This window comes from Nuphar pumila, chromosome 14, assembly GCF_984573655.1.
Source record: "Nuphar pumila chromosome 14, dmNupPumi1.hap1.1, whole genome shotgun sequence".
NCBI classification, from domain to species: domain Eukaryota; kingdom Viridiplantae; phylum Streptophyta; class Magnoliopsida; order Nymphaeales; family Nymphaeaceae; genus Nuphar; species Nuphar pumila.
In genome coordinates this window covers 13,491,639-13,519,275 of record NC_143262.1, presented here as the reverse complement: position 1 = coordinate 13,519,275, position 27,637 = coordinate 13,491,639, and the positions used below count along the sequence as shown (strand labels likewise).

The 27,637-nt window shown below is 37.0% G+C and overlaps 1 protein-coding gene across 2 annotated transcripts; it reads left to right on the top strand.

Annotated features, from left to right (window-relative positions):
- Positions 1–27,637, top strand: LOC149816432 (protein TIC 22, chloroplastic-like). Of its 2 annotated transcripts, XR_016427699.1 has the most exons (10): positions 1–186; positions 286–615; positions 723–785; positions 1,836–1,910; positions 10,278–10,328; positions 10,999–11,058; positions 11,199–11,270; positions 11,363–11,398; positions 26,362–26,680; positions 27,263–27,637. XR_016427699.1 is itself a non-coding variant. In XM_089987784.1 (9 exons), the coding sequence occupies exons 1-9, from the start codon at positions 64–66 to the stop codon at positions 26,446–26,448; spliced, it is 897 nt and encodes a 298-aa protein (XP_089843910.1). In that variant the 5' UTR covers positions 1–63; the 3' UTR covers positions 26,449–27,011. The 2 variants fall into 2 exon arrangements, 1 of the variants encoding a protein (XP_089843910.1); XM_089987784.1 differs by lacking the exon at positions 27,263–27,637 and having other exon boundaries at positions 26,362–27,011.

Sequence of the window (27,637 nt, the reverse complement as noted above, 5' to 3'; positions counted from 1 at the left end):
ACCAAAGAAAGCCAAAGAAAATACTCAAGAAAATTCTAAAATCCAGATATCCAGCAGAGAGAGATGCAGAAAGCTTCGCTCCCTCTCTCGGCTATGGATTCCCCGAAAACCCCGAAACCATCATCACCACCATTGCCTCAGCTCCTCTCTTCACTCTCTGGCTTCTTCCAACTCTCCCTCTCCAGAGTAAGCTCTCTCTCTCTGAATTCTTCTTTTCCGAATGGTTGTTGGTGTCTAGGGTTTTCTTTGATCCCTGTTTTTCCTTTGTTTTTGGAAACACCGTAGTTTCGTGAGCAATGGATGCAATGCGGAGCCGAGGCGTGTTGCAGAATCGAAGAAGGGAAGAGGCGAATTGGAAGTTTGGTGACGAATCTGCCCGTTCGCCGGGGACTGCCGCGGCCGTTTGCCGCGCTCTCTCAGGAGCAATTCGAGCCGAAGCACGCGTTTGATATCGCTCTGAGCACCGAGGACGTCGCCAGGACCCTCGCAGGGACCGCGGTCTACACGGTGAGCAACGCCAACAATGAATTTGTCCTCATTTCGGACCCTAACGGGCAGAGATCCCTTGGGTTGATGTGTTTTAGGCAGGAGGATGCAGAATCCCTTCTTGCTCAGGTAACCCATTCCTCCAATTCCTTCCCTTTCTCGCTTTTTTCTTGTTTTCCTTTTCGCCCTCATTCTCGTCACCACGATTATGTGAGAAAGAGTACTGGTATTTGCAGGTTCAATTGCGCCAACCGGTTTTAGGGAAGGGCGCAAGGGTGGTGCCCATCACACTTGATCAGGTAGGCCATCATTTTCTTCAGATTTCTATGTAAATTTTACAAGTTTTGAATGCATATTGTTTGGTACTTGAATCAAAACATGTTGCTAACTTGCAATTGAGTTCGAAGGATTTCAACTTTAAGCTTAAATATTCTGTAGATTTGATTGTGGATGGTTGGAGCATAGGTACCAAAATAAGACCAGCGGAGTGGGATGCGGACTGCTTCCCGAATGAGTAAGAAGCAATTAGGAACTGCAGTTCTTGTTACTAAGAATCCCAACTCACCATATTCAGGAATCCTTGTTCCCGAGAGTGAAGAACCGGGACTGTAGATATAAGAATTGGGATTCTAGAAGCAAACTTTGCTTAAATTTGTTACATTTTTTATCAATAAGTAGTGTTGTCCCTAGCTTATAATGTTTTTTTAGATCTGTTAATGGACATTGTTAAATAATGTGATATTGATTGAGAAATTAAGTTATGCAATGTTGTCTGGCTGTCCTAGATTAAGTGATTAGCATGTAATAAAATCTTGGATAGAGCTAACTATCTTAGCTGAAAGAACTGGGTGAGCACATTCTTCGTGTTTCCTGGTTTGACAAGTTTTGGTGAAACATGTGATCTTGCTAGAAACTTTATTTATCTGATGTTGCTATCCTAGATTAAGTAGATAGCATGTAATGCAATCGTCGGTTATTATTTTTACTAGTATAAGCAATATAGCAGTACATTTTTGTTTTTCTTTAAAAATACTTTTCATTCTTCAAAAACAGGGGTAAAAAGGAACTTCCTCCTAAATATGAGTCTCCCATCCACATGTAGAAGCCTTGAGAGGTTTATCTTCATTTTCTTAACATACATTCTTCCTCCTCCTCCTCTTCTTCCTCTTCTTCCACATGCTTCTAGGCATATTAATTGTTTCTTGAATATGAAGACATCTTATGCTGCAACACATGATTTATTCATTGTTTAACCAACCTACTTAATGTATTTAATTATCCATCTATTTTATTTTTTTAATTATGCCATCTTAATCAATCTAAGATGCCTTTGTGCTTTGTCTTTGCAGGTCTATATGCTAAAGGTTGAAGGGATTGCATTCAGGTTTCTACCTGATCCTACACAAATAAGAAATGCTTTGGAGGTTAGTATTTGTACAGTTATTTAAAGGAGACTAATTCATCAATTTCGCATTTGCTTTCTCTTTCGTTTAATTAAATTAGGTAGTATTTCCTCTTGAAAAAAAAGGAAGATAGTTAAGCAAATTTGTGTCTTCCACCCAAAGCTTGTCATCTTTATAAACTGGGTTGAGTCTGTGGATTCTCATTCCATTTGGGGTTAAGCCTATGAAATACTGAAAACCACCCTCCAATAGAGGATTTAGTTCAAGAAAGGAGGTTATTATATTTATAGTAATAAAGTTTCTTTTTTACCTAGTGACAGATTTAGGTAAGACAAAGTATCAAAGTTTTTTCTTATTAACACTGTAAAACAAAAAAACAATGTTGAAGGCAACATATTATCATACTAAAATAATTTCTTAATGTTGGAGAATCCCCTTGCTACAAGACGAGCTTTGTATCGCTCAACACTCCCATCCTGTTTGTATTTAATCTTGTAGACCCATCGTGACCCAACAACATTCTTATCTGGAGGTTGAGGAACAACTGTCCATGTTTGACATTGGTACAAAGCTTCCATCTCTTTATTCATGGCTTGAATCCATTTTTTGGAGTTAATAGCTTGATGAAAGTGTCTAGGCTTGGTCTCTTTCTCAATCTGTGACAGAAATAACTAAAAATCCATGATGAAATTCTCATAACTAACCCACCTTTCAATAGGATGTTGAGCTCTTTCAGATCGTCTGATCGGGAGTGCTACTGTATTAGAAATTGGAGAAGTGGTGTCATTGGGCGAATGAGACGTAAGAGCTTCTTGTTCAATATCGTTCGGGGTCAAGAGAGAGTCCCTCTCTCTTCTCCTATAAACCTGCCCAACAAACTTATTAATTTCTAGAGGATTTTCTATTTCAAGTTCCTGTATTCCACTGTTTCCATCTTTACAGGATATCCCTTGAGCACAAGAGGAAGAGCACTCATTGTTTGTTTCAGAAAAAAGGTTTGCACTAAGCCATGAATCATAAAAGGGCGCATTCATATTGGTTTGGGCAGAAACATATTCTCCATCTCCAAAATCATTTTCATCAAAAACTACATTTCTAGATATCTTGATTCGCCTGCTGTCAGGATCATAACATCTGTACCCTTTGTGATGATCTGCATATCTAACAAATCTGCACTTTGATGCCTTAGCCTGAAATTTGTTTCGCAGAGAAGAGTCAATATGAACATAACACATGCAGCTAAAAATTTTTAGTTTATCATAATTAGGATGCTTCCCAAATAGGACGAAATAAGGTGATTTATTTTCTTAAAGCCTCATGGGCAGGCGATTAATAATGTGAACAACAGAGTGAAAAGCCTCTGTCCATAATCCTATGGGAACACAGACTTCCGTGCATCATGCTCATAGCACTCTCCACAATGTGACGGTGTTTCCGTTCTGCAACTCCATTCTGTTGAGGCATATGCGGGCAAGATACTCTACGATTTATTCCACTATATTGAAGGTAATTGATAAATTCCCTGGAGGAGTATTCACCCCCACCATCACATTGGAAATGTAAAATATTACAAAAAAAATGAGTTTTGATAAACGCATGAAAGCAACGGAAAATAGAAAGGACTTCCGATTTATTCTTCATGAAGTATATCCAAGTGAAACGAGAGAAATTATCGATAAAGATAAGATAATATCTACTGCCAAAATTAGAGGAGTCAGGGGCTGGTCCCCAGACATCAGAACAAACGATTTCAAAAGGCCTTGAAGCTTTCTCATTTATTGAATGAAAATGAACATGACTCTTACACAGTTGACAACTGAAACATATTTTATCATCTGATCTAGGATTCAAGCTAGATTCAGTAATAAGCCCATTAGATATCAGTCGCTCAACAAAGATTCGACCACAATGACCAAGACGTGAATGCCAAACATCAGGCTTATTACATTTATTTGAAGGTTGCAAACTAAACACATGAATACTCTTTGACGACATAGACCGAGGGGAGGACTTTAAGGTAGGTCGGACACAAGTAGAAGGATCCTCCTGGAAGACATACATATTTCTCCAGCGTTCCCCTCTAGCGAACGTCTCCTTCATTTGTAGATCCTTGACACAAACAAAAGACGAAGTAAATTCAACGGAAGAATTGGTATGATCAACAAACTTAGAAACAGAAACAATATTTTTTTTAATATCTGGGGCATGAAGAACATTGGAAAGATGAAGTGGGGATTTAGGCAAGAGAATAGAAACATTTTCAATGTGCGTGATGGGATGGTATGACCCATCTCCAGTGACGATGTTACTTTTTCCAAAATAGGGGGTTAAAGTAGAGAATTTACCCGCATTACCTGTGACATGAGTAGCTGCCCCTGAATCAATGTACCACACTTCTTTATCATCGCGCTTCAGATCAAGTTCAGACAACATGGCCAAGAGAAGCTCTTTCACATCTCCACCAAACTTTGAAGAGTTCTCCTTTTGTCTTGACGAGTTTTCACCCTTTTGGAACTTTCCTTTGTTCTGTGGATTGTGCCAACAATTGGCTTTGATATAACCTCGCTTGTTACAGAGGTAACATGTGGGTATGTTTTTCACATTATAAAGAGGTGAAGCATTCGGGGTGAGCAGTAACCCACGCTCCCCTGGAGTACCTCGTTCTCGTCCTCTGCCGCCACCAAAATTATTATCACCACGTCCCTGACCAAAAGAAACACCAGTAGCAAGAACCTGTCCACCAGTGTCATGTGACATCCCCTTCAAAGTCATCTCATATTAAAGTAGTTTTGCTTGCAAGTCCTCAAACAACGGTAAGCTGGGTAGACATAACAGTGAGGTCGAAAGAACATGAAATTCCGGCCCCAATCCATTCAAGGCTTGCCTGACTTTGTCTTTGTCTGTCACTTCATACCCTACAACGACTAGTTGATCACTGATGTTCTTAACCTTTTTCAAGTACTCCATGACATACATGGAACCCTTAGTAAGGAGTTGAAATTCACGCTGAAGGAAGAAAATTCTAGCCTCTGAAATCTGAGAATATGTCTTCACTAGCCTGTCCCATAATTCTTTTGTTGAACACTCATCTGGAATTCCCACCAATACTTCCTGAGAGATAGTGGAGATGAGAAAAGCAACTGCAGCTTGATCACGCTTCATCCAAATCTCATATTGGGGATTTGGTATTTGTTGTATAAAATCAGCCTCATTTCCATCCTTAGTTTCTTGTATGATAAATTCTTGAGGGGTTGAAATTGATCCATTTAGATGTCCAGAAAGACCTTGACTTTTAATGAATGGAAGAATTTGTCTTTTCCAGATCAAGAAATTGGAATTGGTAAGTTTTTCAGAAATGAGTTGGCCAAAAAAATTGGATGAGAGAAATGATTGAGAAGAATAATCCATGACCTAGAACAGAAAAATATTAGCGGCGTGTGCAATCAATATAGAAATTTTACAGATCACAATGCAGCAAATTTTCACAGATCACGATGTAGCAAATAAGACTCCTTTTTTTTTTAACTAGGAGAGAGTCGAGTATTCAGCGTGAATGTGAAATGTCAGATCTGATACCCAGATTATCAGATCTAATTTGATTTCATCGAAAACTATGATTCCCTTTTTTTTTTTTATAAAATCGCACACAACAATAATAAAAACAAATGAGTGATGGGTTTACAAAAACAAATAGAAAGGAGAGAATATAATCAAAGGAGAGAATATAATCGAACGACAGATCTGATGTACAGATCTGGGAAAGACTATGAAAACTCGAATAGGAATATCGTGAAACTGATTTGGAAAATTGTGAAAACTGATTTGGCGCAAATCCAATTCAGTTTTAGAGATCAACTAATTTGATGAATAAGAATATCGTGAAAACTGATTTGGCCCAAACCCAAATCAGTTTCGGTGATCAACTGATTTGATGCGAACTCAAAGCAGTTACAGATTTGACGCAAAAACAAGACAAAGAAGAATAGGAGGGGCCAGACGTTAGATCTGATATATCAGATCTAAGTGAAAAGGTTATATGAATAAGAATCTAGAAAAGAAAGGGTTCAAAGATGGATGAGTAACAATGAACAGAGGAAGACAAGGCACGACTGAGTATCGAATAAGTTGCATAAAAGAAGATTAGAAAAGGAATAAGAAAAGAGAAGAAGTAAGATCTCTTAGAGACACATCTGTATAGAAAACTTTCGGCCCTCGGATCAGACTTGCTCTGATACCATGTTAGTTTTCTTCAAAATCTATAATCAAGAAGCTGCAGAAAGGAAAGAGAAAGTGAGGCTGCAACTAGTCACGTTTTTTATAATAGAAAAAACCGTGACCTCTTCCTTTAAATATATAAAACAAAACCTAATACATGGCTTTTACAAGTAACCCTAATAAGTTACAAGTATTTACAAGTATGTCCAATATATGTTGGACATGTTACACAAAAGTAGTTTGGATCCGGATCCGGATCCAAACTTAATTACAAATACAAGTATACTATATTTGTCCTGTCTAATAAAAATCACATATGAAGCATTTATGTCTCTATGAGATACATAAGATATCATCAACTATCTCACAAGAACAATGCAAAATATTAATATCTTGTAAAACATGCCGCATGATTTATACTTTCATATTACATAAACAAAAAACAAAATAACAGTTACATAACCAAGTTTTTTAAAAGTATACCATCAATCATCATCATCATTATCTTCTTCTTCTCCTCCTTCAACATTCAAATCATCTCCAATGTACGTAGTCTCTTCGTCGTCTATGTCATGATTTCCTTCCACGTTTATCCACTGAATGTCCTCGTCATTCAAAATGTCTGCTTCTTAAACTCATGCATCCAATATATCAAAGTTTTTCATACTAATGAGATCAAATTATTATTTATGCCCTCATGATGATAGTTTTTTTATTTGCCTAAAAAGATGACATGAAAAATTAAAATTAATTGAGTTTTGTATGCATAAAAATACATTAAATAAACACATGAATATGACAAATAAACTTTATAAATTTATATAACTTTGCCTCAGCCGTAAGTTGTAGTGAATGCACACTACACGAGGTCATTGAGTCTTTTGTGCTTCAATCTATTTATTTGTTTTGTATGTATTTTCTCAAAGATGCTCAAATTTCTTTCGTATCTACCTGCACTAAATGTTTGACTTAGTAATTGCTAGCATTGTCATTTCATGACATCCAGTGAATTCTTTGACTTGCAGGGGCAACATTCTGACGTGTCCCGACTAAATGATGCTTCAACCGAGAGATACCACTCGAAAAAATAGTATGATAATAGTTGCACTCGATTTTTAATCGGTTTTCACTCATTACTCGAGTGCCCCATTGCCATGTGGGATCATTTGATGCTATCTTCCCTAAAAAAAACTCAATAAGAAGCAAAAAATATGTTTTTTTTACTTTAACCCACTTTCTTGAGTGGAAAAATGATGAAAATGCACTCTTGATGAAATCGCAAAAGCCCTCGCTTTTTGCACTAAGATCGGCCCCCAAATTGCTCTCACGCCTTCTAAGGTGTGTGGGTACCTCTCTAGTGACCTCTACACAAATGAGGGAGTAGGCCCTCAAGCGGTGTTTAAAACCCAAAAACGCGAAATTACTTTTTGACTATTTTTAAAGTGAGCCGACATTGTATCGTACGATACAGGCTCGTACCGTATGATACGTACTATAGACACTCGCATCGCGATATGAGTGTGTATCATGTCATTTTTCTAAAAAGTAATGATACATATTGTAGCGTAGCGTACGTTACACTACGATACAAACAACATTGATCTCTATAGTTTATTTAGTGGAAACCATGTATTAGATTAGTGAAACTTTATGTTAATACATATTTATAAAGGAATTTGAAAAACAAGCCGTGATAAAGTCATTGGTAGGTTCAGATTGAGTAGAAATTACTCATATCATTGAAAGCTAAATTGTCCATACCCCGCCCATAGCGTAAGCCATAAGGTGTTAGGAAGGACCAACTATTGCATGTGAGCGCTCATGCATGTGTTTGAGTGCACATGCACATGTGCATTTGTGTGTGTGCGCGTGCCCGCTGTGACACACACAAACATGTGTTGCACTCCTAGGTGGAAGTCACAATTGGAGCACAATCTCTCTGTTCGACTAGAACAGTAAGTTAGGGAACATTCAAATGGCTTGGTCAGCTTGTGCCTTGACTCTCAAAGCTTGAGGATGACTCACACAACAATTGGAAGAGTCTTGGAACCTTCACGAACATGGAAACTCCTGGGAATGGGATGGAGATTGACCCTTAGTTCTTCTCACCCAAGTGGCCCCGGAGATCAACCTTGCACCAAAGGCACAAGGGATGAACCCGATAGCCGTTGAGGAACTTGGGGTGATTGTTATAGACAATCACAAGCCATCTCCAGCTTAGGCAAGCCTGGAAAGAGTCTAAGAGGGCCTCTCCTAGTCTGTGGAAGGCTGGGGAGGCGTGAACTTGGCCGGAGTTGGTTGTGGTTTCCGAAGAAGAAAAATCGCCTAGTCGATCTTGGGACCTTGCACCCGATTGAGATGAACTGAGTTGCAGCAACTTTGGGTCGACTTTCGGGGTAAGCTCACAATTGTTGGGCCTTCTACAAAGATGGAAGAAGGTCCCTAGGGGTGGCGCAATGGCCGGAGTTGCCTTTGGTCATCAAAAGGTTCTTTGGAGGTTCGCGTGAGATGATGAAACTGAGTCCAAGGATGAGCTCGACTCACTTGCTTGGGCATATAGGAGCTTCAAAGTTCAAACTCTTTCATAACAGCTCCCACATGGTTGCTTGAGCTAGGAAGCTTCTGCAACTCTAATGGAGGTTGATAAAAAGGGAGCAAATGGAATGAGTTGAAGGATGAGTGAAGAGATCTAGGGTCGCTCCTAGCTGAAGTCCCAAATGGAACCCAATTCACAAGTGAAATTATTACTCAAGACTTTGGAATTACATGAGATACTACAATTCACATGAGATGGGGCTTTTATAGCACCCAAGAACCCATTTTCCCCTTACACCTTCATGAAATAAGGAAAAGACTCATAAACCCCTAGGTAGCTTAACCACCTTAGTCTGTGTGGCAACCTACCCAACAAACTATGCTTATGTGGCCACCTATCTCATCCGATTGTGCTTACTTGGCACAACATTTAACAAACTCATGTCCACTTGGCAAAACCACTAACAACTTCAGCTTATTTGGCACAAACCTCCCAACCGCCCTTGCTTAGCAATTCTCTAACAACTTGTGCCAAGTGACAATTCTCTAACTTCCTCTCTAACAATGTGACGACACGGATGCAGTGCATGTACACCCTAGGTCAGGTCCAACTAAGACCCAACCCAAAATCCATTTTTTTTTCCTCTCAAAACCCTCTCCCTTCCCACCCTTGGCAGCAGGAGAGAGAGAGGTACCTACCTCCTTGTCCTCCATCTTCTTCTCCTCCTCATTCTCCTTCTTCATCTTCTTCTCCTCCTCGTTCTCCTTCTTGGTACATACTCACACACACACACACAAAGAGAGAGAGAGAGAGAGAGAGAGAGAGAGAGAGAGAGAGAGAGAGAGAGAGAGAATGGGGCTGGGGTCCTCCTTTGTCTTAGTCTTCTCTTTCTCATTCTCTTTCGTGGAGAGAGAGAGAGAGAGGCGGTGGCGATGGTATCACTTTGTTAATAAAAGAGGGATGGCGGTCACGAAGTACCCCCTTCCCCTTTTATAATAAGTGGGGGTTACGTAATAGAAGGGGGATGGGGGTTATGAGCTACAGAGAGAGAGAGAGAGAGAGAGAGAGAGAGAGAGAGAGAGAGAGAGAGAGAGAGAGAGAGGCGGTGGCGATGGTATCGCTTTGTTAATAAAAGGGGGATGGAGGTCACGAAGTGCCCCCTTCCCCTTTTATAATAAAAGGGGGTTACATAATAGAAGGGGGTTATGAGCTACCCCTTCCCCTTATATAATAAAAGGGTAACTCCATCCCCCTTTTATTATAAAAAGGGGAAAAAGAGCAGTAAATATCATTTATTTTTAAAAATAAATATTATATATATATATATATTTATAGTTGTGTTCCTGTATCCACATCTTTTAGAATTGCTGTGTCGTACCCACACCCGTACCTGTGTGACATAGTTCATTATATTTGACTCTGTTGGTCTGATAACTAGAATGTCTTTTTTGAATTATTTATGTTAACTGCACTCCATTGAACACATTGTTTTTGAGAAAGCATTTTTGCATTGACAAACATGAGTTTAGGGAAGAATAACTGCATTTTCTATATAATATTAAATATTGTACACATGTTGAATTGCTTGTTTTCCTGAAAAGAGTTTCTGTATAGCTCAAAATTTTCCTGCTTTTCAGCTGAAAGCTTCGGCAGCCATGAAAGCTTTTGATGGGGTCCCTGTTTTTCAGGTATGGTTTTTGCACCGCCTATGCAAGACCCATGACGTTCAATCCATGGTTCTGTCAAAGTGGGTGTTTCCTTTTGTTTTCTCTTTTTACAGGCATTATGGGGTTTTTCTGTTCATGATTCTTATCCTATGATGTATTCCCCCACTATGGCATGCAATGTAGCAGCAGTGCATTAGTCCATTATTACTTTTCTATTATGATTCTTAGAACCATAAATAATGTGGTCCTTTACGAGTCTAGAGTATTGGACTTTGTGTGTGTGGTCTTTCTTTTGACTTGTTGAAAAAATCATCACATCCTTTATGGAAATTGGGGTCCAAAGAGAGTTCATTGACACATAAAGATGAGAATTTAGATTCACAAGCTTGAAAATTTGCCAAAGTTGCCTATTTTTTGCAGGCACTGAATGACATTCAAAATGATCCAAACATGTGTGTTTGTGTGTACACTTTGAACTGCGTGTTACTCCAACAGTTTGCAAAACAGGATGGCATCCGGTGCTTGTAACTACATTCCATAGCCTCTCTCTCTCTCACACACACACATACACACAACACAGACAACCCTCCACCATATATCTATTGGTTCTTTTTCCATAATATGTAACTTGTTTATTCAGTTCATTCATATATTTCATAATTAGTCACAGCTGTTTCTTTTGTTCATGCAGTCAGACCTTCTAGTTATAAAGAAGAAAAATAGGCGTTATTGCCCCATATACTTCCAAAAGGTTTGCTCAATCTTATTGCTCTCTCATTATGGCTGATGTGTGTTTCCTCTAATAGATATGGAAAATGAATGTGGTGAAGTTAATAAGAAAATCAATATTTTATTGCCAATGACTTGATCACTTGATCACAATGCCTGTAGGAAGATATAGAGAGTGAGCTTTTAAGGGTCTCCAAGGCATCAAGAGGTTCAAATTTATCTCAGCATATCATGGTATTATGTGACCTTATCTATTTTTAAATCATTAATTCAGTTCTAATGTGGACTGTTTGAACATTATTATACATTGTTTATCTGTCCTGCAGGTTGGCAGTTTAGAAGATGTTTTAAAAAAAATGGAGGTGAGAATCATTTCTTATAATGGTTGTGCCACTTCTGTAATCCAGTTGTCAAAATTTGGTTTTTTCGATAGTACCAAAATTGTTCACCACATTTTAAGGTGTTCTGGAGTGCATGCCATCATCCTTGGGCAGAAAATTAACAAATATAGAAGTTTAAACATATTTAGGTCATGTTTGAATGCATTTTTATTCCTTATGGGAAATAGATAAAAATGTTATGTATAAATTTTATAAGGAATTAATATAAATAAAACAAGCTGTTTGGGCATTGCACATTTTTTTTTTCAACAACAGTCTTAGAATCCCTTCAATCCCCTGCATCCCTGGTGATGCCCCTCATTGGACTCGGTGGTAGTGGAGGAGGGACAAAGGCAGTTTGCATCACCATCAATCTGAGCAGTGACAGCGTGTGAAACAGTCTGTCCAGAACTACCTCTTCTTTGGGAAGGGGGAACAGTGATCCTCTTCACATCCAACTGTCAAGTGTCCTCTGCTGCAACACAATAACTCATCCATTTTTCACAGCCTCTTTCCTGGTAATATTATTCATGGAGAAGGTTAGAAGTGAGGGATACGAGAAAGAAGATTACCTTGAAGAGAAAGAGGGTCTAAGGGCAACGGGTCGGGAAGCCCATGGACTGGGCTTGGGTCGGAATGTTTACCCAGAGCTGGGCCATCTGGATTCAGTCAATTTGCATTGCCCACCCCTAGGGTTAAGGTGTGGGGGTATCCGAGCCAAGAATGCTCCTGAAGATCTAGAGTTTCATCTGGTGCTGGCAAGGATACCACTCTGATGAGTTTGGGAGAGACGGAAGGCCCATGGAAAAATAAATAATAGTAAAAGAAGAAATCATTCTTCCCTGTTTTTAAAAGGGGGCTGTGTTTTCTTATTCTAACAAAATTTATAATGAACAAATAAAAATTATGTATCCAATCGACCTAGAAATTGTTAAAACAAGCATAAATTAAATCACTTATTTATGAATACATCCAATGCTACCTTAATGTTAGAAATATCAAGAAAAAGTGCAAAAATACAGAAAATGCATGTTTAAATATTGTCTGTAGATACATGTGTGTCTGCGTTGCAAACATGCATGCATGTGTATTCTAAAACAAAACAGATATGTGTTGGAGAAACAGAGGTATAGTAATCTGGAATCATGATTTTCACATCGAACATGTTCTGAAGGATGGTAATAGTGTATACCCAAAAGGACAGCAAGGTCTTGGAGTTTTGTAGTTTTTTATGCAGGTTTCCATGAAATTTAGGGTATGTTTGCAATGCCCTGTAATTTATAGATTTTCTCAAGATCCTGTGATTGAAAATCACAATCACAGCACTTTCTCAAGGTTAGTGAAACATGAGAAACGTACAAGTTGTGATTGTGATTGCCAGCTGTGATTGTTTTTGCCTTGAATCTTGTGAAAGTTGGTCACAAGATTGACGTTGTGACCAACAATCACAGCTTCTCCTTTCTCAGGTTTCCTGTAAATGCACAAAGAAATGGTCACTTCTTTCCTTTGTTAAGAGACACAAATACAATAAGACATGGGTATGAAGTGGCCAGATACAATGAGGCTTAAAATACTAGGCTGGCTATCATATAAATGGGTACAACATGTTTCTACATTGAACTCCAAAGAGAAAGGGTGTCAAATTAGTAGTGAATATATGAGACTGAAGTTCAAATAAATTATTAGTACTTTGTTCAAAAGGAAACCTTAAAGATTGGAAATAATATTTGAACGTCAAAGGAACTGAAAACTGAGTGCCTAGAAGTGTTTCTAAGTGTTGGATACGGATAGATGAAGTGTCCCACTCAACATAACTCCTTTTGCATGGTTTGTTGTCACCATTTCCTTAATCAAAGCCACAAAAACCCTTAAAGTAGCAACCTGTTGGGGCAACTCTCCAAGCATGTTCTCAAGTTCAGATATCAAATAATTTGTTGCTTCATATATATATATATATATATAGGGTAATACATCTGTGCTAAATGAAACATGCTAAATGGGTTTGTCAGGTGTTTTTTTGTTTTATTTTTAAATTCTGACCATACAGATGTGATCTATCTTCTTGATTTTATTGGGATCAGCTCTTGAAGTGTTTGATTCCAACACATGGGTGGGTTTTTATAAGGTTCGAAAACTCAATGGTCCAAAATCTTTGTAAATTTTCGAGGCTCCAAATAACATTTTTTTCATCGAAAACACATGATCCAGGTGTGGATTCCTAGTAAATCAACCATGCCCAACACATTTATGGGATCAGAACCGCGAAAAAGACACCAGAAGAGCAGAAAAACCCATTTATCATGTTTCATTTAGCACGGATGTATTACCCTATATATATATAGGTTCCTGACAGTGCTGATTTTTTATGTTTGAAACTATGTTTTACAAATCTGACCCCATAGATGTCTTCAGCATGATCCTTTGCTAGGAATCAACTGTTGGATCATGTCTTTTCAATGAAAAGAATATGCTTTGATGACTTTAAATTTATAAAAATTTTGAACTGTTAATTTTTGAAACCTTATAAAAACATGCCTACATGTCATAATAGGATGATCCAAAAGCTCATTCCCTACTAAACAGACTATGTAGATCACATCTATAAGGTTAGATTCCCTCAAAAATAAAAAATTTGAAAAATTAAGACTGTTCGCTGTAATGAAATGGTGGTCTTCAACAAATGCACGAATAACTCACAAACAAGTGTCTATTGGAGACACTACAAGCATGACCCTTGAAAGGGTATAAAAGGAAGAACACTTGAAAAATAAATAATACTTTATTCATGAACAAAATGCTTAAGAAGCATCGTAATTTACATTGAAGGGGTTCACCCCTATATATACAAAAAAGTGGAAGAAAGAGGAGAGCTCATTTTGAGCTCTCCAAAATAGACGTTGGAAGTCCAACGTCTCTTAATATAGCTGTTGGACTACAGTCCAACAACATTTATTATTATAGCTGTTGGACTATAGTCCAACAACATTTATTATAGCTGTTGGACTACAGTCCAACAGCTATTTGCACAGTCAAGTTCCAACAGGAACTTGACTGGATCAAATATCTAGTTTCTGTTGAACTAGATGCTAAAAAGGAAAATAAAGAAAAATAGAAAAAGAAAATATAATAATATTAAATAATATATATATATATATATTACAGTTTACATTTTAACACTCCCCCTCAAACTTACGGGACAATGAGCGAAAGTTTGTCTAAGAGGAAGTGAAATCTGGGAGCAGCGAGAGGCTTGGTGAAGAAGTCTGCTAATTGATATTCTGATGTAACATATGGCAGATCAATGGTTCCATGTAAGTATTCCTCTATGACATAGTGACAGTCCATCTCAATGTGTTTAGTGCGCTCATGGAATGTCCGGTTGCTTGCAATGTAGATCGCACTTTTGTTGTCACAGCACATCTTTGAAGCTTGCGTTGCTTTAGCTCCCATATCCGATAACAATCGTCTGAGCCAAACAACCTCCATAGTGGTGGTTGCCATGGCTTTGTATTCAACTTCGGTGGAGGAAAGAGAGACTTTCTGCTGCTTCTTGCACCTCCACGAAATTAAGGTTTCACCTATGAACACACAAAAACCAGTAGTTGAGTGTCTATTATTGGGATCACCTCCCCAGTCAGTATCAGTATATGCAATTAAATTTAATGAAGATGAAGCAGACAAGAAGAGTCCTCGTGAAAGAGAGGATTTTAAGTATCTAATAATACGCAAAATTGCTCCCATGTGCACGGAGGTGGGAGCATGCTGAAACTGACTGGCTATATGAACCACATGAGTTATATCTGGCCTAGTAATGGAAAGATAAGAAAGAGCTCCAACAAGCTGTCTATAAGGAGTAGGATCATCAAGAAGTTCACCATCATCAATTTTCATTTTAACATTGACAACTTCTGGAGTGTCTACTTTCTTATCATCTGTAATTCCAGACCTGGAAAAGATATCAAGAGCAAATTTAGATTGAGATATTAAATACCCCCGAGGGGAATAAGCAACTTCAATGCCTAAAAAATATCTTAATAAACCTAAGTCAGTCATTTCAAAGTGAGTTTTAAGAAGAGATTTGATATTTGCAACTCCCTGTTTGTCGCCTCCGGTGATGATCATATCGTCCACATAGAGAAGAAGAATAATGATGCCTGCATCAGATTTCTTAACAAACAAAGCAGTGTCAGTTAAACAAGGTTGAAAACCAATATCAAGCATTACATGACGAAATCGGTCATACCAGGCTTTTGGAGCCTGTTTAAGGCCATAAAGAGCTTTTTCTAGACGAAGAGCTTTACCCTTAGGGAAACTAATACCAGGTGGGGCTTCCATGTATACTTCTTCAACGAGATTCCCATTCAGAAAAACATTTTTGACATCTAATTGAAAGATAGGCCATGTTCTAATGGAGGCCAAGGCTATTAAAGTTCTAACAGTGGTCATACGGGCCACAGGAGCAAATGTTTCTTCATAATCGATTCCATACTCTTGGGCATATCCTTTTGCTACTAAACGGGCCTTATATCTTTCCAGGGTCCCATCACTTTTGGTTTTGACTTTGTATACCCACCTACAACCTATAGGTTTCTTACCCGGAGGGATATTTTGTATCGTCCAAGTATTGGCCTTTTCTAATGCATCCAATTCTATTTTCATGGCTTCTATCCATTCTATATGATTTTTGGCTTGAGAATAAGATGATGGTTCAACATATGATTGTATTAATGTAATGGCGGCCCTATACGTGGGTGAAAAAGATTCATAAGACACAAATTTTTCTAGAGGTTTAGAGATTCTAGACGTTCTTCTAGGTGAGACTTCAGAGTATTTTTGTAATGCACATGGAAAATTTTGCTCTCTACGTCTTGAATATTGTAGACTAACATCCCTATGGATTTGCTCTTCATTATCATCATTTTCAACAACAATAGGACTTTGATCATTGTCAAGGTCACATCCAACATCACATTCATTGGATTTTGAAGTTGGATCAATTGAAAACGAGTATTCAGTGACATCCTTGGATTTTTTAAATTCAAAGAAGCTTTCTTTTTCCAAAAAAGATACATTTCTTGACACATATATTTTGTCATTTTGAAAATCGAAACACCTGTAGCCTTTTTGATTATCAGCATATCCTAAAAAGGCACATGGGATTGCTCGAGGAGAGAGTTTGTCATTTCTGTTGGTGAAAACAAAACATTTGCATCCAAAGACTCTTAATCTAGAATAATCTGGAGTTAAATTAACAAACTTTTATATTGGAGTTGTATTCTTTAATGAGGAAGATGGCATCCTATTAATGAGGTAGGTGGCAGTTAGGACCGCTTCAGCCCAAAAACTTTTTGGAACTTGATTTGCAATTAGCAATGTCCTAGTAGTTTCCATAATGTGCCGATGTTTGCGTTCGGCTAGGCCATTTTGTTGTGGAGTGTGTGGGCATGATCTTTGATGTGTAATACCATGTAAATTGAGATAGTCTTTGAATTCGTTGGACATAAATTCTCCCCCTGAATCAGTGCGAAAAACAGAAATATCATTTTGAAACTTATTTTTAACCATTTTATGAAATATTTGGAAGTTAGCAAAGACATCAAATTTATGTTTAAGAAAATAAATCCAAGTATGTCTAGAAAAGTCATCAACAAAAATGACATAATATGTATAACCACCTTTGGAAATAACTAGTGCGGGACCCCAAACATCCGAATGTAGTAACTCAAGTGGTCATGAGGAAACAAAAGTTCTACTAAGAAATGGTAACCTTTTCATTTTGCGAAGAATGCAGCCTTTACAAGAAAAAATTTCAGAATTACAAAATTTTTCCAAACTTGGAAAATATTGAATTTTAGACATATGAGAATGGCCAAGCCTTTTGTGCCATAAATCCAATTCTAATTTCTGAATATTATAACAAAATGCATTCTTGGGTAATTCCAAAAAGTCCATGTAATAAAGTCCTCCTTCTCTATGGCCTTCCTCAATCAGCTTCCCTGATTGGCGATCCTGTACCCAACAACCATGAGAAGAGAAGGAGATATTACATCCATAATCAGATATTTGCGAGACAGATAAGAGATTCAAATTAAGTTTAGGGATATATCTAACTTCTGGGATAAAAAATCTTTTGGATTTTTGAAGATTTTTAAAACATCAAATTCCTTTTACTTCAAGAGATGTGCCATCGGTTGTAAAAACCTTTGACACACTTGAGTTATTTTTAAGACATTCGGATAGATTATTAACATTTGGGGTCATATGAAAAGAAGCACCAGAATCTAAAAGCCAAGGAAAGTTACCTGGACCGGAGAAAGATGCAACTGCCGCTCCAGTTGAGGCTTCGGTTGAGGAGGATACCCCTTTGAGAAGAGGTTGAAGGATTTCCATCAGTTGAGCCATAGACACAGGTGCATCTTGATCTTTTGACTCGGATTCAACAGATGCAACTCTTTTTTCTTCTCTTCTTTTTAACTTTGGACATTGAGGCCTATAATGCCCCGGTTCATGACAATGATGACAAATAACTTTTCTTTTATCAAAGTCGCTGTTTTGCCTTCCAAAATGAGGCGGCTTGTAAGTACGAGTATGATTCCCCGGTCTAGATACAGCTAAAACGGAGTCATCATCAACTTTTGGAGTACTTTTTCTAAGTCTATTTTCCTCCATAGTGAGCTCTTCTATAGTATCAACAATAGAAGGAATTTTTCCACGATGTAAAAGGGCCGATTTGCTGGATTCAAACTCCGGCCTTAGACCATTCACAAATTGATAGAAATGTTCCATATCGAGTTGCTTTTGGCGAAGCTCGATGTCTTCGGCACAATGCCATTTGGGCTCAAGAAGAGCCAACTCTTCCCAAAGTTCGGACAACTCATTATAATATTCTCGAATAGTTTTATCTTTTTGAGTCATTGTCCGAACTTTATCTTGTAAATTGCATACATGTGCAATATCTTTAAGGGAATACATGTTTTTGAGGTATTCCCAAGCCTTATCGGCATGCTCAAACTTAGCTAGACTAGAGCATTTTTTAATGTCTATGCTATTGATGAGCCATGACATAATTTTTGCATGCCCTATCCTCCATTCTTTCCATTTCTTTTCATAAGTGGCTAACGCCTTACTCTTCTCTTCTTCCGTTAGAGGAACCTCTTTATCACCCTCTTTCTTGGTAAGAGATAGTTTAGGTTCCAAATCGGAACCATCCACTATACCCCATAAACCTTTTCCCCAAATGTGGTGCTTCATAATCGAAGCCCACATTACATAGTTAGTATCATTTAGCTTCATAGGAATGATGGTGATCTTATCATTGTCATCCATCTTTTACAAGGGTAAGAGAGGAATAAATAGGAGGAGAGAGAGAGAAAAATAAAAAGAAAAGAAAAAGAGTAGACAAAGGAATAAGAGAGGATACAAAACCAATTTTTTTTGTAGCACAAGTTCGCCTTTCTTCAAACAAATCTTCTTGAGCCAAGAACAAGGTGATGAAACACCTTTTGTAAATGTGGCACGGAAATCGAGGCGGAAGCACTTCAAGATCTAAGGATTTCGTAGCTTTGATACCATGTAATGAAATGGTGGTCTTCAACAAATGCACAAATAACTCACAAACAAGTGTCTATTGGAGACACTACAAGCATGACCCTTGAAAGGGTATAAAGGGAAGAACACTTGAAAAATAAATAATACTTTATTCATGAACAAAATGCTTAAGAAGCATGGTTATTTACATTGAAGGGGTTCACCCCTATATATACAAAAAAATGGGAGAGAGAGGAGAGCTCATTTTGAGCTCTCCAAAAAGAGACGTTGGATTCCAACGTCTCTTAATATAGCTGTTGGACTACAGTCCAACAACATTTATTATTATAGCTGTTGGACTATAGTCCAACAACATTTATTATAGCTGTTGGACTACAGTCCAACAGCTACTTGCACAGTCAAGTTCCAACAGGAACTTGACTGGATCAAAATATCTAGTTTCTATTGAACTAGATGCTAAAAAAGAAAATAAAAAAATAGAAAAAGAAAATAATAAAAGAAAATATAATAATATTAAATAATATATATATATATATATATATATATATATATATTGCAGTTTACATTTTAACAGCCAAAAGGAGAGAGAAAAGTAGGGCACGTAATGTCTGTGTCCCTCTTCAATTATGTATATATAGGATCTTACACCTCTAAACAAAATACATGAAAACATTACAAGATTTACAAGTATGCCACTGCCCAAGTATGGGGGAGCATACGTACGGATATGGATCCCATATTGGATCCATATCCAAGACAAATACAATTCTAACAGATGAGCCATCCAATAATTTTGGAATGGCTCATCCTTTACTCTTTCCATTTTTTCTCATAATCGAAAACGGCTTTACACATTTCTTCACCTTGAAGAGCAACCTCCCTCCTGTTCTCAATTTTCGTAAAAATGAGTTTGGGCTCTTTTTCGGTACCATCCACCAAACCCCATAGCCCCTTTTCCCATATCTTGTGTTTTATTATAGATGCCCACATCACATAGTTGGTATCGTTTAGGCGTACGGGAATGGAGATTATAACTTTTATCTCATTCTAGATTACTTTACAATGCGAAGAGAAAGGGTAGAGAAAAAATAACGAGAAGGGAGAAAGATAGAGACACAAGACTTGTTTGAGAAATGGCACGTTTCTCGATGCAACAATCCTTGATTTGTTGTATCCGCTAATCCCACGATCATCCTCTTGATAGCGTCACGATCTTTCTTTTAGAAAAATGCGTTTAGATCACCAAGGCTTTGATACCATGAAATGAAGTGGATTGAATCCGATACACATGCAAGAGCACACTTTAAATCAAGTAGAATACTTGATTGAATCAACGAAACCACCCACACAAGGGTCATAACAAATTGTTATTGCATAAAAGGCACTCAAAAGAGTAGTAAAGAATACATGGCCCATTGGGGCTATTTATAATACACTGGGGGAATAAGGGGATGAACATGTGACTTGATTTCTTCTCTTCTTCCGTTAGAGGAACCTCTTTATCACCCTATTTCTTGGTAAGAGATAGTTTAGGTTCCAAATCGGAACCATCCACTATACCCCATAAACCTTTTCCCCAAATGTGGTGCTTCATAATCGAAGCCTACATTACATAGTTAGTATCATTTAGCTTCATAGGAATGATGGTGATCTTATCATTGTCATCCATCTTTTACAAGGGTAAGAGATGAATAAATAGGAGGAGAGAGAGAAAAATAAAAAGAAAAGAAAAGGAGTAGACAAAGGAATAAGAGAGGATACAAAACCATTTTTTTTTGAAGCACAAGTTCGCCTTTCTTCAAACAAATCTTCTTGAGCCAAGAACAAGGTGATGAAACACCTTTTGTAAATGTGGCACGGAAATCGAGGCGGAAGCACTTCAAGATCTAAGGATTTCGTAGCTCTGATACCATGTAATGAAATGGTGGTCTTCAACAAATGCACGAATAACTCACAAACAAGTGTCTATTGGAGACACTACAAGCATGACCCTTGAAAGGGTATAAAAAGAAGAACACTTGAAAAATAAATAATACTTTATTCATGAACAAAATGCTTAAGAAGCATCGTAATTTACATTGAAGGGGTTCACCCCTATATATACAAAAAAGTGGAAGAGAGAGGAGAGCTCATTTTGAGCTCTCCAAAAGAGACGTTGGAAGTCCAACGTCTCTTAATATAGCTGTTGGACTACAGTCCAACAACATTTATTATAGCTGTTGGACTACAGTCCAACAACTATTTGCACAGTCAAGTTCCAACAGGAACTTGACTGGATCAAATATCTAGTTTCTATTGAACTAGATGCTAAAAAGGAAAATAAAGAAAAATAGAAAAAGAAAATAATTAAAGAAAATATAATAATATTAAATAATATATATATATATATATTACAGTTTACATTTTAACAACCCTCATAGTGTTAGGAGGAACCAACCATAGATTCCTTCAAAAATAAAAAATTTGAAAAATTAAGACTGTTCGCACCCTCATACTGTTGGGAGGAACCAACCACTCTCTCTCTCTCTCTCTCTCTCTATATATATATATATATATATATCATAGTCACAAATATCGGTATTGGCTATATCTCGGCAAGGCTATTTCTCACGATATTATAGGTTTGGTGATAAATCTCGAAAAAAACTTGGGGCTTAAAAAAATAAAAACTATATATAAACAACAAAATTAAGTAAGAAAATATAATGTTTAGATAATAAAATACGTATATGATGAAAAAATAAGTAAAAATGCAAAATGAATAAAAACAATAACAATAATTGATAATATCATGATATTCTCGTGATAATATGGCGTTATTTTGAAAATATTGCCGATATATATATATATATATATATATATATATATATATATATATATATATATCCGACCAAAGAAATGTACAAATCATCCAAACCATTTTCGAAAATCAATTTTAGAAGTGTTTTTTGGCAACTTTGCAATCTCCATGGTAAAAAACCTAAGAATAGGCTCTTGTAGCAATTTTTTTGATGTGTGCATAGGATTTTATAATGTGCTTAAAATCTAAACGGTTTGAAATTTTTGATGCTTTATAGATCATAAAAATCCAATCTATACATCAAAATAATATGTAATAAGTGCCTGTTCTTAGGTTTTTTATTATGAAGATCACATCCATATAGTCGGATTTGCCAAAAAATGCTTTTATACATGATTTTTTTTATATTTACACGAAGAAACTGCCCCCAGGATCGGAGACCTAGTCACGCTGGCTCTACCTGCTGTACTTATGGTTGCTGTCCTGGCAGCGTAAAACCCCGTGGGCTTACCCCTTGCCCCCAAGGAGTCGCCATGCTTTGGCTTGTGCAAGGGGTGACGCCCATGGGATTTGAACATAGACGCTTGCCTAGCGGCCTAGGCTCCATCCCACTACGCCAAACCCCTTTGGGGATTTTAAATATGATTTTTAAAGTGGTTTGGATGGTTTGTACCTTCCTTTAGTTGAGTGGTCCCCTTTATATATATTTATATTTGCTACAATCATTTATATGTATAATCCAGTTGGGATCTCATGATACAAGTCGTTTTGACTCGATCTAATTCATAGGTATGTTTGAATTGATCCTTGTATTGGGTTTAATTAGGTTTTTATAAATCTATAATTTTTGAACCAATTTTCCGATAACGGTTGGGTTACATCAAGGATCTGCTTTAAGCCCTTTCCTATTTGCGATAGTGATGGATGAGCTTACGAGATCAATTCAAGAAAATGTACCGTGGTGTATGTTGTTTGCTGATGATATTGTTTTGATTGATGAGTCTAGAGCTGGGGTTAATGCTAAGTTAGAATTATGGAGACAGACATTGGAAGCTAGAGGTTTTAAGTTGAGTAAGAGTAAGACTGAATATATGGAATGTCAGTTTAGTAAGCAACGAAGTAGTGATGGGAGTGTAGTGAAGCTTGGTGAGCAAGATATACCGGTGAATGATTATTTCAAATATTTGGGATCCATCATTCAAAAGTATGGAGAAATTGATGGAGATGTAAATCATAGGATAAAGGTTGGGTGGATGAAATGGAAAAGTGTTACTGGAGTGCTGTGCGATCGTAGAATGCCATTGCGGTTGAAGGGAAAGTTTTATAGGACGACTATTAGACCCGCTTTACTATATGGTACGGAATGTTGGGCTGCCAAGAGACATCATATTCAAAAAATGAGTGTAGCTGAGATGCAGATGCTTAGATGGATGTGTGGAAATACAATAAAAGATAAGATTCGGAACGAAGAGATACGTAAGAAGGTAGGTGTTGCACCCATTGAAAATAAGATGCGAGAGAATCGTTTACTGTGGTTTGGACATATTCGGCGAAGGCCTAATGATGCTCCAGTTAGAAGGTTGGAGAAATGGGAAAATATATTAGTTAAAAGAGGTCGGGGTAGGCCTAGGAAGACTTGGATGGAGATGATAGGAAAGGATATGAATGCTTTGAACCTCACCGAGGACATGATGTTGGATAGAAATGATTGGAGGAAAAGGATTCATGTGGAAGACCCAAAATGAATTTCTTTTTTGGTTCATATCGCTGACCCCAATTGTTTTGGGATGAAGGCGTAGTTGTTGTTGTTGTTGTTGTTGTTGTGGCTGTCGATTTTAGATCACCAGAAAAGCCCGCTCACACATTGGAATTTGGCAACCCAAATGTCGATCCTTACAAACAGACCATGTAGATCATATCTACAAGATTAGATTTACCCAAAAATAAAAACTTCAAAGAAGAAAAGTATTTTCTGAGTCGTTTGTATATATATTATAACAAACCTTTTCCATATATATATATATATATAGATAGATAGATAGATATCATATTCACATATATCAATGATATTATCAAAATATCACGATATTATCATTGTATTTTCAGCAAACACTATTATAGGTAAAATATCATGATATTTTGAAAATATCACTAATTTGATAATATCGTGATATTATGGGTTCCTCCAACTGTCCATGGTGTGGACAATGCTGATTTTAATGTTCTAAGTCATGTTATGCAAATCAGACTTCATAGATGTGTTCAGCATGTTTTATTTGCTACGAATAAGGTGTTGGATCATGTTTTTCTAATAAAAAGAATACAACTTTATGAGCTTTGAACTTTATAAAAAATTTGGGTTGATTTTTGAAACCTGATAAAAACCTGCTCACATGTCATAATCGGATGATTCAAAAGTTTATTCCTGCTAAATAAACCATTTAGATCACATCTGCAAGGTCAGATTAAAGAACAAAAAAAGAACCAAAAGATAAAAAAATTAGAAAATCAAAACCATCCATGTCCTCCTACATGGGTAAGAGGAACCAACTCTCTCTCTCTCTCTCTCTCTATATATATATATATAGATAGATAGATAGATATATATGGTTAACATTTTGTAATTGCACCATTACATACAAATGCCTCTAGGTCTCTATGGTGCAGGTTGTTTTGATCCGAACCAACCTCAATAAAATGACTACAAGACATTTTTGAAAATGCATGGTTACTTTTTTTTGACATTATAGGTCTTTTGAAGTAGGAGTAAAATGAAAAGTCAAACATCTTTTCCAAAAAAGTAACTTTATAAATCTATCAAAGTTACCTTTTTGACCTCAAAAAGTAACTATGCATTCTAAAAGATGTCATTATTTTAAGGGTATTTTAGTTATTTTAATAAGGTTGAATCCATCTAATGTTGAATACAATTAGTTTAATGTTATGTCACATAGGTGCGGGTGCGGATGCGTGTGTGGGTACGGGTGAGGATGCAGCGATGTGGAACTTTAAAAAAACTTGGGTGCAGGGGTGCAGGGAGGGTATATATATATAATTTTAACCAGTTTTAAGTTAACACTACACGTATGTGTATGCATTTATGTATTTATATATATAATATAGACAAAAATGAACTTGATTAGGGTTACCTGAATATACTTTTGGATAGAAATGGACCTCATTGTGGTTAACTTCACCTAACACAAAGGAAGTTGTCTCCAAGTGTTGCACCCGCTTGGGTGCGGGTGCGACGCTAGTGCAGTGCCTTATTAGAAGAGCCCGTGTTACATAGGTTTAATGTTAGATTAACTATATATATTGTAATATATCCATGCTAAATGGGCACACTGCTAAATGAAACATGCTATTAGATTTTTTTTTTTTCTAAATTCTCACTGCACTAGGTGATCTATATGCTTGTTTTTATAGGAATCAATTCTTGGAGAATTTAATTCTGATGCATGGACAGGTTGATAAAGTTTAAAAAATCAACGGCCTACAATTTTCATAAAATTTTGAGACTCCAAATACCATTTTTTTCATCCAAAATGCATGATCCAAGTGTTGATTTCCAGTAAATCAATGAACACATCTATGGGGTTGGAATTGCAAAAAAAGAACACTGAAAATCTAATAGCATGTTTCATTTAGCACCATGCCCATTTAGCATGGATTATTATTATATATATATATATATATAGGGTTAAGCAAATGGGGTGAAACCCCCTTGTTTTTTTTTTTCTCACATATAACACCATAGCTGTGATCTACAAGTTTTGTTTAGTGGGAACTGGCTTTTGGATCGCCAGAATTTGACCTGTATATAGGTTTTTCCGGCGATCCAAAAATGAATGGCTATGAAGGCATCATTTTTTCCCAACTAATAAAAACATGTTTTTCATCGAAAGACATGATCCAAGAGTCAATTCCTGCTAAATCGAGCATTCTGAACACATCCTTGATGTTAGACTGTGTCAAAACACCTCGCTTCGTGAGATTCAAACTAGATTGTAGGTCAAAATAGTAGAAATTGATTCTTGGAACCTATTTTTTTGTCATAAAAAATATGATTTTATGCAGGTTGAAAATTTAGTACATTTTAGGCCGTTGATTTGTCAACCCCTGCAAAATCATACATGCACGCTAGAATAACATGATCCGAGCACCAATTTTTACTAATGTAAACATGTAGATCACATCTGGAGGGTCAGATGTGCAGGAAACATAAAAAAATTAAAAATATTGCAGTTTTTTACTAGGGGGTTCCCTTCTCTTTTCCTTTTTTTTAGTGTAGCAAGTGAACTAAGCAGGTTGTCTGTCGGCTGGTTTTTGTGATGAATTGGCTTGAAAGACCTACTGTAGGATGCTCAAAGGCATGGGCGAGGCATGAAGCTATATTCTGAGGCTATAGGTCTTTGTCAACTAGACCTGCAGATTAGCATTTTCATTTTGTTTTGTTTTTTTGGCACAAGCTATTTCTTTTTTAAACTCAAAGATCACACTATTTTTTCAGGGAAATATGTGTTAGGCATCTTGAATTCTTTTTGCAACGTGGTTTTGTGATTACAAGCTGTTAACTGGTCTATTTCCTCTGCAGATTAATAGTAAGAAATCTGGCTGGGAAGATCTGATCTTCATTCCCCCTGGTAAAAGCTACTCCCAGCATATAAAAGTAGAAGCTTGATGTGATTGTTGCTGAACTGTGATCTTGGATCTGGTTAACAGTAGAGGATAAAAATGAGATGGGAGTTTTTTGGTGTTTTCCAAGCAGGAGGTTCTCTTTTTTTTTTTCTCTTTTATGACCGAATATAAAGCAAACAAGGAGATCATTGTAGCGCTGTACAAGAGGGAGAAGAAACTAGTGGTTGGCATCATGAAGGAATGAGTTTCCTGACACGAAAGTTGTTAAGCGACAGGTACTGTATAAAGGCTCATAGAAGATGGTAGATGTCAGCATCAAAAGATTAGAAGTAATGCCAGATCTTTTTCTTCAAGGTCAAGAATGCATACATGTACAGAGAAGCCTTATCATGCTTACAGGATGATAATATAACTCCTTCCTTTTTGGGCCTCTTTATTACAGTTATCCATTTTACATGTTAACCATGGCAATTTCTTCAAAATATCCATAAAATATCCAGGTGATGGATATTTCTATGATTTTTCAGGATTTATTCGCATCTGTCTCTACTGCCACTTATTTCATACAAGAAAATTATCTGTTGCTTATCCACATCTGGAAAGCCACTTTTATTTGGATTAGTCTTCTGCCTTTGCAATAGTTTCTGTTTTTTCTCATTTTTTCTTTTGTGGAGTATTCTGAACTTTTTGACAGTAATTAGCTCTCTTTTAATTTTCCATGCCTCTAGCAAGCGCATCAGCGCAAGCCATAATTGTGGCAATAGATGCCACTGATATCACAATTCAGTGTCTAAATTGGTTATAATTTATTATGCCAAGAATGCTATGTAATCTTTCTTTATTAACAATTAATGTAGATCTACATCACAATCTGGTGGGGAGAAATAAGCAGCTTCTTGGTTACAGTACAATTAGAATGGCTGACTAAGGGCAAGTTTGATAACCAAGGTTGTTTTAATGCCAAGGATTTCTTGTCTATCAGACTGGCATGTGATGAGAGTTGAAAAAATGAGATGAATTAAAGAGTGAAACAAGTCCATTTGCCATCTTAGCCAAGTCAAAGAGTAGGAGATAGATATGAAGCAGGAGTCGTGGCACCAGTTATTTGGTAACTATGAGGTAATGACTGACATAGCTAGTTATGGTGTTGTGAAGTTTGGCATGGAATGAATGTGCCAGGTTCCAATAAATTGGTGACATGGGAAGGGTGGCTGCCTTAGTCTTGAGAGGCT